The sequence below is a fragment of the Patiria miniata genome, unplaced genomic scaffold (genome assembly GCF_015706575.1).
Source record: "Patiria miniata isolate m_02_andy unplaced genomic scaffold, ASM1570657v1 HiC_scaffold_14, whole genome shotgun sequence".
In the NCBI taxonomy this organism is placed as follows: domain Eukaryota; kingdom Metazoa; phylum Echinodermata; class Asteroidea; order Valvatida; family Asterinidae; genus Patiria; species Patiria miniata.
The window spans coordinates 11,198,254-11,212,865 of NW_024037052.1; the positions used below are offsets into that span (position 1 = coordinate 11,198,254).

Below are 14,612 nucleotides of genomic sequence, written 5' to 3' on the forward strand. Positions count from 1 at the left end.
ACTGTACAGAGGTTTAGTGCATAAAAGCAAACGTTGATTGTAAACAACCATAGAGCTTTTCCATGCTCTATGATACAACCGACCATGTGTATTAATGTTTTGTTGAGGCGTTCAAAATCCAGGATGAAGACATTCTATCTACAGTCGCGAGGTTTAATGAGCACCTGAATGTTAGGTACTTACATTATGCGGTTATATTCAAGAACTTTGGCAGGATCAATCATTCCTAAGGATTTCGAGAAGACAATCGACGTGGCTGCCACTCAGAATTCTTATAAGCCCAGCTGCAGAAAGGTTACGTAACGCACGGTCTCCTCACCGGCTTGAGGCAAGTTAAGACTGGTTCCAGATCATTTTATCAAAATGTACCAGTCTTAGTACAATTGAAATTATTTAATAATTACAACGTTCAACATATGCTTTCTTTTTCTACATTATCGGAATGTACGCTGCAGTAACACATTGATTGAAATAACAGAGCAAAAAAATGTTGGACTCGATCTTTTAAACGTGGGCAACAAATACGTTTGGGCCATCTTTAACTTTTATCTGTATTTTACGGTCAGAAAGAAAATACGACCTAGCCACTCCTATACCGGGAGACAACGCATTTAACGCTCTAGACAGCAACTATAATCACAGAGCAATTATCGACACCTGTCTATTGTTTGGCCTCAATCAAAATAAATCTTTTAAACAGACAAGAGACTCCTACTCTAATGGTTAAGGTATTGCTTATATTACTGGGACACTTCTTATGTGCCCGTACCCGGAAATGATTACGATACAACCGACCTGCACCTCGGGTACAGTCAGTATCGTAAAGATATGATGGGTGGAACTAAAATGGGACTTGGTTTGGCAGACCTACCCTGGGGTTTAGGGTGTTACAGCAATTATACTGTGGCCTACATCAGTCAAAATCAATCGGTACAAAAGGCTTGGTTAGATTTTATACCTAACACAAGTTCGTTTACCCCCGCGGGGACTATCAAAATCAACTAATCAACTAGATTTACTTATGTTTGTGTACAAACATACAGCTGTTTCGGTAATTTATTGTAGTTTTATGTCATGTAAGACTGATAGGACATGTACGCTTAAGTGATCAGGACTAATACAGTTCTCTAGATAATGGGCTTCAAAATATGCACATTTAATATGCCGTCACGTGTCACGTAATGACGTCATCGTGACTTCACTTAAATGTCTATCTATAACACATTCCGGTCTAGGTACATACCAACTTTCAACCCAATTGGACATGTTGTTCTGTAGATATCGGCCTTTATAATATGTACATTTAATATGACGTCACGTGATGACGTCATCGTGACATCACTTGTATTTTTATCTATAACTCATCCCGGTTTAGGTACATACCAGGTTTCAACCCAATCAGACCTGTAGTTCTGTAGATATTCGCCTTCAAAATGTGCACTTTCAATATGACGTCACATGTCAGGTGATGACGTCATCGTGACGTCACTTTAATTGTCATCTAAAACACATACCACTCTAGGTACATACCCACTTTGAACCCAATCGGACCTGTAGTTCTGGAGATATAGGCCGTCAAAATATGCACATTAAATGTGACGTCACGTGACTTGTGATGACGTCAATGTTCGGCACACATCTGTGGGTGCTGGTCTAGGTGTGTGCCAAGTATAAAGGCAATCGGATTGATTTTAGTGGCCAAAGTGCCCTGGACAAAAAAACATGTACAAATGCAATAAGCAAAAATGACTGAAAAAGAAAAATGAGAGAGTAAAAAATAAAAATCTTAACGAAAACAAAGACTGTTTCGGCTGGTTGCTGAAGCAGCCAATTAGATCTTATGTGTACGCTTTACCAGGTGCGCAGGTTCAAACAAAAACGAGCGTATTAACACCAGGCACCGACTTAGATGCCTCAAGTTATCCTAAAAACATCAGCAACGCGGTAGACAACATGGGAACTAGTATCGATCAATGGTTTGATGCCGGATTTAAATTGGCAACCTCAACCGGACAACTCTTTCGATGACACCGCGACACCAACACCTGCAACCCCCCCCCCCCCAAAGCCTATGATTAACAATATATTATCATCAGCACCTTCAGTTACACCCCCGGAGTCTATGACAAATGATACACAACCCCAAATGTCCCAACTAGTGAGGTACCTTAGTGAAAAAATCGTGACACAGTGGACAAAAGCACCATTTTTTCACCAAAGCATCTCCATGGTATACCTTTTCGAAAAAAAGACGGACGCAAAAAATTGGATGATGGGAAGGGCATGTATGACGTCATTATGACGTCATCAGCTAATTATTACATGAAATATATATAAATTGATAATATCTTCTGAACTACAACCATCACAACAACAAAAGTCGCATCAAATAAAAGGGAACAACAAGATCTTTCATTTGAGTGGTATGTCAGGAGCGTGGAATGTAGTAAAGGGTGGTTTTTGGGGCCAAAAAGCACTTTTTTGGTCAAAAAAAACAGATTTTTGGCTTAAATCATGTATTTTTGTTGGCACCTTGTTTAACATGCAAATCGTATTTGTTATTGTGAGATTTTGTTTTTAAGTCAGAGAAAAAGGTTCAAATTCTATGCCAAAAGAGTTTTTGCAATTGATTATTATTTTTTATAATTGATTATTAGTATCTTAAATGCTTACACTTGTTCCTTAGATAGGTGGAAAAACTGCAGTTACCGTAAGGAAAGTTATCACCATTTTAGGGTATGGGCCAAAATGGGACTTAAGATTTCCTGTATTACCTTGATAAGGCCCAAAAAATAGTTCTGCTTCCCATTACATGGCATTTGAAAACAGAGTTGGTAGGTAAGGATTTTTTTGTTTGTGTACAATCATATATGGAGGCGTCTGCGCTTAGTCAAGGGTGAAAGGGAGAAATTGATTGTTTTTGGGGTTTTTTTCTCATTTTTCCCATAAAACAAATTAGGGTAGGGGCTGTCAGAATAGGGTAGGTAGGGAAACCGGAAGCAGAACAGTGTACTATCATTTTTTGGGGGCCTAATACATAGTTTAGTTGCCAGCAAATAGATGGTGTGCATATTACTTTTATCAATGCATGTCCAGTTTGAGGAGACTTTTGAATCGAGACCTCCAACAAATCATGCATAGGCCTACGTTTTTTTTATATATCGAAAGTAAAAAAGCTTAAACTGTTGTGCAACAGCCCACAAATAAAAGCTTACCACTTTGTATTCATTATGTTGAAATTGATTTTTGAAACCAATGCATTTAGTGGTGAGACTCCTTTTTTGCGTCTCAAAGTGCCTGAAAATGTAAAGTTGTCGTGGAATCGCACATAAACAATCAGAATAAGTCAGGAGTAAGCCTAATCCATTTGGGGTCAAATCGGTTAGGATGTGCTGGGATGAAATGGAGAAATGAGCAGCCCTATCTCCACTGAAGTACTCCATTGCATAGCACAGCGTCTCAACATTATCATCTTCCAATAAAATTCTAAGGACCGGTTCTACGAGGAACTCAACACCACCATCAGGGGTATCCCTGTCGTAGAACAACTGTACCTCCTTGGCGAATTCAACGCCCAAGTGGGATCTGACCACAACTCCTGGCCCAGCTGCATCACTCACGTTGGCGTTGGCAAGCTAACTGAGAACGGGCAGAGGCTGCAGAAGCACCTCAGATCCCGTCACTGGCTTCAGCTTCATCTCATCATCACAGGAAGACCCTCACGAAACTGCATTCTCATCACACGCAGCGCTGACTGTAATACAGACCACTCCCAAATAAACAGATCCACCGCTCAAGGCAAAAAAGACGCCCATACTTCAAACATCGCCAGGACGTCAATCCCAGATCTGTGCAACACGAGGAATCTCCCTCCTCGATATCGTTAAGAAGGCCTTCGCCCTTGTAGTGCTGAACAGATCGCAGCTGCGAGCTGAGTGCATATACCCTGAGAGGCAGTGCGGTTTCAGAGCTGAAAGATTAAAGATCGACATTATCTTCTCCATTGTCTTCGACTTACGGCAGCTCCAGGAGAAGTGCCGAGAGCAGCGACGACCGATGTACTGACCGCCGGCCTTGCCGATGAAGGCCTTCGACCTTCGTCAGTAGAAAAGGCCTCTTCAGGCTACTGCAGAAGATTGGATGTCTCCAAGTCATCAAAACATTCAACTCCATTACCTTATCAGCATCGGACATATGATGTGCACAACAGCTGAACACCGCCGAACACTGGATGTGATCTGTCCGGATCATCTCTAGCAACATGTCTGCAACTAGGTTAACACAAACTCGAGAGCAAATACCTTACCAGTTCGTTGATGCGTCACAAATACGGAGACAATTGGAGAAACCAACCCTCCCAAGGAAGGCATATAATGTTTCCGGAATCATCTGCCATGGTTCGATACACCTTATGGGTATACCAGCAGAATGACTAGCAACGTGAGAAGTTCCAAGTGGTCATTGTGCCAGGACCAGCTATCAATGGGCTCCCTACTATACGAGCCGCACGTACCCTACGAGCCGCACCCTACACTTGGTCAAAACCTACACTGGCACACTGCCCCCAAAGCCTCAGGCCCCCACAGGAACCAAAGGGCTGGCCACTACCACTCCGGTGAGAGACACACAAGACCTGAAGGACCGGCTCCCAAAGCAGTTTGATACTTTCGACGACTTAGATACGCGCTCTCCTACACTTCAAGCCAGATACTCAGTCCCACATAAATCCGCCACATAGGTGCAGCTTTCATGCCAAACCAAAACCGCAGGCCAAGCTGAAAAAGACTGAGAAAGGCTGGGTCATACGAAAAGTCTCCCATCACACGGACGGGTGCAGCTCTATCACAGTTAAAGACGGCCCGTTCAGGATGTGTCCGGATCCCAAGCAGCTAAGCACATAATGTTTTCTAAAGATCCCCACTCTTGAGGAGCTCAAGCCAGAATTTGCACTGGAAAGGTTCTCCTCCAAGCTAGACGTCAACAGCAGAGTATTGGTCTGCTCACCTAGGGCAGTCTGAAAAAACTGACAACATACAATTTGGTTGTTAACAGCTTTCGTCGCCCATTCATCGGCTTATCAGTAAGCCAAGATAATGGTCCCAAAAAATATTGATGGCAAAATAAGCTAGATGCCTTGATGCATTGGAACAATCACCGGGACGACATTGCAGTGTTCGGTCTCCCTTGAAGAGCATGACGAGCGGCCGAATGTCTCATAGCCCTGATGGAAACTGCTGGTTCCTTAGCATAGTCAACAATGTCTCACACTGTACACCCCAAATTGCGCAGACAAAGTTACTCCCTTCAGCGATCTTCTTCGAAAAGATGTACCATTTCTCTGGGAAGAGGACCATCAAGCTTCTTTTACAACCCTTAAACACTCCATCTGAACTCAGTCCTGGCTACGATTCTCCGACACACAGGTATAGAAACAATCCTCAAAGTAGATGCATCTGAAAGAGGATTGGGCAACACCCAGGAAAGTAAACCCATCACATTTTCCTCGAAGAGCCTATAGATCCTCTTCCCAGAGCATATTCTCGAATATCGAGAGGGAAGCTGTGGCACTGCTGCAACTTCATTCGGCTCCAACTTCATTGTTGTCACTGACCATTAAAACCATTGGTTACGATCTGGCGCAAAATCCTAGCCAGTACACCACACCGCTTGCAGCGTCTTAAGCTACAAGGATACAACTTCGACGATGTCTACAAACCTGGTGCTATGATGGTGATCGCAGATGCACCCGGCAGATTGCCCAACCCCTCCAAGCTCGACAACGAGACATGTGATGAATCTGTAACTGAGATCCACTGGAATGGGCACCCGACTGTAACTTATGTTACATTTTTTTGTCCACCTATCTTTGGAATAAGTTTAAACATTTAAGATACCAATAATCAATTACGAAAACTCTTTTGGCATAGTATTTGAACCATTCTCTCTGACTTAAGAACCAAAACTCACAATACCACTTACGGTTTGCATGTTAAAACAAGGTGCCAAAATGATTACCCCAAATCCATGATTTAAGCACCAATTTTGTTTTTGTTTTACCAAAAAGGGTACTTTTGGGCAAAAAACCCACCCTGTACTACATTCCATCCCACTGACATACCACTCAAATGAAAGATCTTGTTGTTCCCTTTAATTTGATACCACATTTGTTGTTGTAATGCTTGTCGTTCTGAAGATATTATCAATTTATATGTTTTTCAAGTGTACGCATTTAAGATACTAATAATCAATTAAAAAAAATAATAATCAATTGCAAAAACTCTTTTGGCATAGAATTTGAACCTTTTCCTCTGACTTCAAAACAAAATCTCACAATAACACATACGGTTTGCATGTTAAACAAGGTGCCAAACAAAAATACATGAATTTAGCCAAAAATCAGGGTTTTTTTACCAAAAAAGTGCTTTTTGGCCCCCAAAACCACCCTTTACTACATTCCACACCCCTGACATACCACTCAAATGAAAGATCTTGTTGTTCCCTTTTATTTGATGCGACTTTTGTTGTTGTGATGGTTGTAGTTCAGAAGATATTATCAATTTATATATATTTCATGTAATAATTAGCTGATGAAGTCATAATGACGTCATACATGCCCTTCCCATCATCCAATTTTTTGCGTCCGTCTTTTTTTCGATAAGGTATACCATGGAGATGCTTTGGTGAAAAAAATGGTGCTTTTGTCCACCGTGTCACGATCCTTGGCATTTTTGTCACTAAGGTACCTCACTAAACCCACAATGCTACAAACTCACCAAGACGAACAATTATCGTTGACGGTATGAATAATAGCTATAATAGTTAAAGTCGTACTTTAACCACCATAAAACAACTATAATTACAACTATAACTCCAACTAACTATAATTACAATAACAATAATGCTAACTAGACATATGTGGCAAACACAGGGCTGTTTCAGTTAACTTTTTGTGACAGGTCACCAGTAAAGTTTCAAGTATAAGTTCCATCCAGGAAGGATATGTACTTCTGTTTTTAATAACTGGTAGCATATAATATGTGATTACATTCTCATAGGGCTTTGAATTATGACATCATAATGACATCAATATCAATTTTCATCTATAATTATTTTTGTTGTTGTTAAATAACAACTTTAAGCATACATCGTTGAAAGCAAGTTCACATCTTTCACCAATTTTTAATTATAAGGCACTTCCGGTTTCAACCGGAAGCAAGGGTCACATGATTTTACACATATCAAAAATGAAAACCCTGGATTATTCTATCAATTCCCGCAAAAATCATGTGCAAGTCTCTCACGGTTGATTTATATTGATTTTTAAAGATTAAATCTATTAATCATTAACCTGATGTCACGTAACCCATGATGCCGTCATCATGGTGCACTTCTATTTTCATCTATAACACATCCCAGTCTAGGTACATACCAACTTTCAACCCAATCAGACCTGTAGTTTTGTAGATATTGGCCGTTAGAATGTGCACATTAAATATGACGTCACTTGTCAACTGATGACGTCATCGTGACGTCACGTAAATTTTCATCTATAACACATCCCGGTTTACGTACATGTACATACCAAGTTTCAACCCAATCGAACCTGTAGTTATGAAAATATCAGCCTTCAAAATATGCACCTATATTGTGACGCTTGAGTTACCTGATGACGTCATGATGACGTCAATGTTCAGCGCACATCTTCAGATGCTGGTGTAAGTGTGTGCCGAGTATAAAGTCAACCGGATTGAATTTAGTGCCCAAAGTGCCTTCTACTGTGAAAACATGTACGAATGCTATGGGGAATGGCTGAAAAAGAAGAATAAAATTTTTTTAAAAATTAACGAAAACAAAGAAGGCTGTTTCGGCTGGTTGCTGAAACAGCCAATAATTACCCTGGATTGGACATTTGGGAGACATCCCCATAGACTTGTGCACAAAATTTTTCAAACTTAAATGTGCCCTAACCCAATATTCCCTTGTCCTTTTCCATGAATTTCGGTATTTTTACTAAACAAATATAACCTAATTGCAACGATAAATTTGTGCCTCTAAAGGGGGGCTGTGACATTAGGGAGATGAGATTTGAAGGTTTGCATGTTGGAAAGATACTAAGACGAGATAAGTTTGCGTTAGCACCATGTGAATAAATCTCTTTTGTGAGTATATGTGGTTCTGAAGAGAACCGGAGGAACTCAACGTTTCGAACAGTATGCTCTGCCCGTCGTCAGGAGAATGAGGGATTGGAACGATGATGCGATGTTATAAGGATGGGTGTGGTGAGGCGTGGGAAGGATGCAAACTGGTGAAGCTCGAAACCGGTAAAGCTGAGAAGGATGCAAGTTGACTGAGGGATGCTGGATGATCATTGGAGCGTGTCAGTACACAGTGAGGGGGCAAAGGGGAAGGAGCTCAGCATATAGGTGACCCATAGGCGAGAACTGAAACTAAGTTGTCCTAGGGTATAGGAGACCCATCGGACTTGGACTTCAGGATGGGCCGCCAGATGGGAAACCGATGTGTTGGGGAACATGAGGAACATATGCTTGATGATCTCGATGGCTTCTCTAATGCATCGGGGGTACCAGTTCTGCTTGGCTCCAGTTGATCGGGTGGTCCTCAGTGTGGGAGTGTTTGACGATGGAAGATTTCTCGAAGTCTCCCTTCCTGCCATGGACTTTGTGCTCATTGAGTATGGTGGGGAGGTCCCTGCCAGTCACGCCGATATACACTTTGCCACATTGACATGGAATCTTGTACACCCCTGGTCTGCATTCTGGGTCACACCGATCCTTGTGTGAAGTCAGCAGGTTCTACGTCTTCAGAGGGGCTGTGTGGAATTCCATGCTTTTGGAGGATGTGTTGGATGTGATAAGAAGTGGTGCCTAAGTAGGGGAGGGTGATGGAACTATGGGCCCTAACTAACATCAAGAAATGAGATGTTGCCATCTCTTTCTTGTTCCATGGTGAACTGGATCCTGCTGTGAAGAAGTGGTGCCCGACGCTCACACAGAGACGCTATGGCTTTGTGCATATTAACAAATATACATGTATATATACGTGTTTGAACCAGTACGTACACATGGTGTGTCCCATCCACGGGGCTTTCAAAAGTGGTAAAAAAGCACCCTCTCTTGCTGGCACACAGAGACCATAGACCTTATTCATGAGGAAGCCTTTTATAACTATTTTACTATTTTAATTGGAGTGCATTCCAAACCTCACTTTCAATATTTTTTAACTGTGGCTTAAAACATTAGGTATGTTTAATCACAAATTTAAGTTATTCGTCAAAGCAGACTGGTACATGTATTAATGTGTACTGAACTTTTATTTCATTGCTTTTGTTTCTTCTCACAAGTTTCAAAAATGAAGACTTTACCGCGTTTTCAATTTGATATGGCTGATCCGTAAATGAAGTCTATATTAACATCTAATTCTGAAAAGTCCTCGGGCAAAATTTTGAGTGTTTTTCTGCATGAAAACCAAATCCTGACACTTAAAGAATATTTACAGAATATTTTGCTTTTAAAACTTCAAACAATGTTGAAATAAATTTCGCAAATGGTGACCCTCATGAAAAGAGGGTCGAAATTGTGCCCTCAAGTGTCCGCTTTCCGGTTATGAAAGAATTATTGCTGTAATAAACCAGTCTCTAGCGACTGGTTAGCGCACAGAAGGGTTGATTGTCACTGTTTGTGCTTGTCATAGGCTGTCACTGCAATTATCTGGTATTCGATTCATATCAAGATGGCATAAATTATTTCTCTTTTACATGGATTCAACAGGGATGCATTCTTCATGGGAGCAGACATGGAGATAGAGTCTCTCCAAGACGATACAGAAAACAGACAGGTAAAAAGTTGATTTTCTATTTATTTATATACATTTACATTTTTTGTTTCTCTTGCCATTTAAAAAAAAAAAAATACCCAGAGGGAAGAAATTGCATGCATAAATTGGTATGCATGATAATTAGTATACATTTTCTGAAGTAGGGGATGGTATTAGAATTAGTTGGCCCTCTAAAAACCAATGGTAATTGTATGTTCCATTTTTAGGTCCCTTACAATTGGTCTTAAAACAAAACTATTACTTCAAGTCATAAAAGATGTACTGTACATGCTATTTTTAACTTTTAATTCAAAGAAATAGATAATGGGTCGTATGTATAAAAACTAGCGAATGCTAGGAAGTTAAAGCAAAAAGTAAAAGCATTTACTGTGGAGTATAAGCATTAAGTAAAAATCAATGCTTGATTCTGTATGAATAAAACTTTTCCTTTAGTGTTCAGCATTTACTAGACAACAGGTAGCACATGCTTCTTACTGTAGGATTGCTTTCATGGACGAATGGTTGTCAACAATAGGGTCTCTTTTTTTTGTGAAGGAACTGCCACACACACGTAGGGTTTACATGCAGGGTAATAGTCCAATTCAAGGTGATGCATACAGTACATGTAGTATAGGTTTTCCCGCACATTTTAAAACTGTTTTCATTCAAATTCATAAACGGTTTACTTCAAATTCGTCTTGAAAATTCATGATCTTACATACCCCATGTTCAATTTTGTCTTTGGTCGCTCATTTTAGACAATTCAGTTTCGTCGTCTGCAGTTGTCGAACGTACGAATCAATTTCGTCGTTTTGCAATCAATGTTATATACATTTCATTCAAATTCGTCTCATGATTGTATGCTATCAATTTTAGAGGGGGGTGGGGGTTATTGGTAATGGGCAAATGATGATTCTTTGAGTCAAAACAATTAATACATATATTTCTTGGAAATAACAGATTTCCTTTCTCAATATTACTCCAGATTCTCCTGGTGAGGTGATTCATTTGGACTTTTCCCCCTTTGGTTTGCCATGTTTTTTGGTAGGTATATATCAGAAGAGCTTTTTAATACCACTTTTACTAACTGTTTTCCTGTGGAGGAGATTTTATGTGGTGTACGATACGTAAAAAGTAATATATGTAATGTATGGATAGACAAAAAAATGGTAGTACAGGTAGTCATTACCTCAGCCGAGAGGCTCGAAGGGTATTGTCATCACCTACGGCGTCTGTCCGTATGTCTGTCCGTTCTGACCAGACCACCCTTGTGGGGTGATGTTCCTTTCAGAACACATCACCCCACTTTTTACACAATGGAAAAACATCACCCCAGAAGGGAATCTTTAGAAAAAGGGACAATGGGAACACAATGCTATCACCCCACAAGTCCGTCTGGCTAGAACGCCCGTCCTGACCATACCACCCTTGTGGGATGATGTTCCTTTCAGGACACATCACCCCACTATTTTTAAAATAGAAAAACATCACCCCAGAAGAGAATCTTTAGAAAAAGGGATAATGGGAACACAATGCTATCACCCCACAATTCCGTCTGGCTAGACCGTCCGTCCGTCCGTCCGTCCGTCCGGGCAGCTTTAGTTTGCGGATGATAACTTAAGTTAGAAATGTTGTTTGGGATTGTAACTTCGGTAGGGGGTTGCCCTTAGGAGTAGGCAAGTTGGGAATGGTTTTGAGGTCAAAAGGTCAAAGTTCAAGGTCACCGTGGTGAGTTAAAGGTAAATGGTTTCCGGATGATAACTTGAGTTAGAAATGAGATTTTGGTGTCTAACATTGGTAGGGGTTGCCCTTGGGAGTAGGCAAGTTGGGATTGGTTTTGGGGTCAAAGGGTCAAAGGTCAAGGTCACCGTGGTGAGTTAAAGGTAAATGGTTTCCGGATGATAACTTGAGTTAGAATTGAGATTTTGGTGTTTAACTTTGGTAGGGGGTTGCCCATTGCTACAGGCATGTTGGGATTGGTTCTGGGGTCAAAGGTCAAGGTCACCATGTTGAGTTAAAGGTTAATGGTTTCCGGATGATAACTTGACACTCTGGTTGAGGGGTTTCAACAGCAATGCTGTTATTTTCTGATTTTTATTTTTGGCTTTTTCACATAGTTGAGAAAAAGCCTTTGCTTTTGTTAAGATTTTCTTTTACTTCTTCTTTTGTTCATTCCAAATCCCATAGAATGTATACACTTTTTTCTGATCAGGACTTGGGACATAAAACACAGTCATGTCTTTGCCTTAATGTAAAAACAATTCTTATCCCTCTGGCTGTAAGCCAGAGGGGGATATTGCGATAGCAGATTTCTTCTGTGTGTATGTATAGTGGTGTTCCCCAGGCGCGGTTCTACGGGGGGGCTTTAGCCCCCCCAAAATAAATTCCGTAAAAAAAAAAAATTGCATTAGCAAAAAGAAGGATTGTGATGTACATGCGAACGGTCTCCCTAAAAAAAATAGTCGTGACAAGGGTGCATTAGTTAATATAGTGTCAATGATTTTAGGATTTTATGGGCGCTCCCCATTGAAAATGGCATGAGGCCTCTCCCCCCCCCCCCCCCCCTAAGTGTCTGGAAAAAATAACCGGTCTACATTTCAGCACGCCTCCCTGAAAAAAATTCTGGATCCACCCTGCTAGCCCCCCCAAAATATTGGTTCTAGAACCGTGCCTGGTGTTCCCTAACATGGCGCACTTCGACATTTACACTGACATTTCTCATGTACTGCTGCAAAACTTCATTGACAAACTTAAAATTCATGCAGTGAAATACTGGTACTTTTACCTTATTAATGCTTGTTATTTAGTCTCTGTCGGCTGAGTGTTCCCCAACGTGGCGCACTTGAATAAATCTCGGAAAATTCCAAATTAACATTTGAGAATTTCTGTAAAGTTGATAAATTCTGATGAACCAATACCTCTTCTTACATGACCAACTAGAAGTTTGTCAGAAAATTATTTGCTTATTTTTGGGGGACGTTTTTAAAGGGTTCACTGTGCACTTCGAAATAAAATTGGAAAATCACGCCGAAATATATTTTTGAAACGGATATGATATATATGATATATATATGAAACGGATAGATAAACTCGTGATTTGTGAACGGGAGTGTTTAGAAATTGAAATGTCACTTTCTGTGAAATTTTAGTTCAAACTTTTGCTGTAGGTAGGCGCTACAGGGGAAAAATCAAAGTGCGCCACGTTAGGGGCCGTGCCAAGTTAGGGTACATTAACAATATGTTACTGTGTATGGGTGTCTGTATGCATGTATGTGTTCATCTTTTCAAACCGCGGACGACAAATACCAGAGAACAAAAGAGAACAATATCGTTCACGATTCCCAGCATACGTCCACGATTAGGGTCTTGTACAAACAAAAGAGGGACAATAGGACGTCCACGATCAATGGTGAATACACATTTGTGTGTATACATGTTCTACATAACCTCCGAGGACAGACACACAAAGGGAGAAGAAAGGATCCTTTCAGTCTTCGGGTGTTAGGTCTTTGGTTTTAAACGGTCCTCTGTTGTAGGTTCGTGTGCTTAGTCTATGTTACAGGGTTATATTAAAGGGACAAAGGGAAACACAAAGCATTGTCCTCAGGAGAATAGTTTTCAAGAGTAAGTTTGGGTGGGTGAGTTTGTCTTACATACGCAGTGTGGACTTCCGAACAAAAGACGTCCACATAATGTAGGTAGCACCGACGTTGTGTGGACTTGCCCCACGTCCACACAGTGTTTCCCCATTTCTGGAAAACAGGTTTAGAGGCATTTTTGGGTTAGGTTTATCTGTAGCAGAATGAAGAGAAACACTAAAGGGAATCATAGAAAAAAATTGGGTTGAAAGAGTTTTCACAGTTTGAGAAAAATGAGTTTTTTCACTGGTTTTTCTTAACTACACGAAAGCAATGGAAAGTCCACACTAGTCATGTGAAACAAGTATGGGTGAGTTTGTGTGAGTTTGTCTTACATTCCCTATGTGGACTTGTGAACAAAAGATGTCCACATAATGCAGGTTGTGTTAACGTTATGTGGACTATGCCGTGTCCACATAACGTTTTGCCCTTTTCTGGAAAACAAGTTTAGAGGCATTTTTGGGTTAGGTTTATCGGTAGCAGAATGAAGAGAAACACTATAGGGAATCATAGAAAAAAAATTGGGTTAAAAGAGTTTTCACAGTTTAAGTAAAGTTATTTTTTGTACCGAGTTTTCTTAACTACACGAAAACAAAGGAATGTCCACATAGCGTATGTAAAACAAGTGTGTGTGGGGGCTCTTGTATTGTATTACAGACAACAAAAGGACAGACAACAAAAGGAGCACAAAGGAGCCTTTGACCCTCGGACGACGGTGCCTATTGTTAAAACCGGTCCTCGATCGTACGGTTATGTGCTTAGTCTATGGGAATGTGTTATATTAGAGGGACAAAGGAAAACACAATAGTTGACCTCAGGCGTATAGTAAAAAAAAGACTGGGGGTGGGTGTGTGTTCCTGCATGGCATTACGCCTGAGGACAGACAACAAAAGGAGCACAAAGGGGCCATTGATCCTTGAAGGAAGGTGCCTATTGTCCTCGAACGCAGGTTTGTGTGCTTAGTCTATGGGAGAGTGTTATATTACAGGGACAAAGGAAAACACAAAGCCAATCCTCGGAAGCATAGCAAAAAACGACTGGGTGTGTGTGTGTGTGTGTGTCCGGACAAATCTTGTCAGCGCGATAACTTGAGAAATACTTAACATATGAACTTCAAATTTGGTTTGTGTATTGTTCTTG

General features: G+C 40.7%; 1 protein-coding gene across 1 annotated transcript in view; it reads left to right on the forward strand.

Moving 5' to 3' along the window:
- The window catches only part of LOC119722045 (cytoplasmic dynein 2 intermediate chain 1-like), a gene marked incomplete in the record, with an annotated part of 98,047 nt that overhangs the window by 68,044 nt on the left and 15,391 nt on the right, over positions 1–14,612 (forward strand). Inside the window, 2 exon segments of the mRNA XM_038192033.1 lie at positions 9,789–9,855; positions 10,820–10,878. Of these exon segments, the coding sequence (XP_038047961.1) occupies positions 9,789–9,855; positions 10,820–10,878 (126 nt within the window).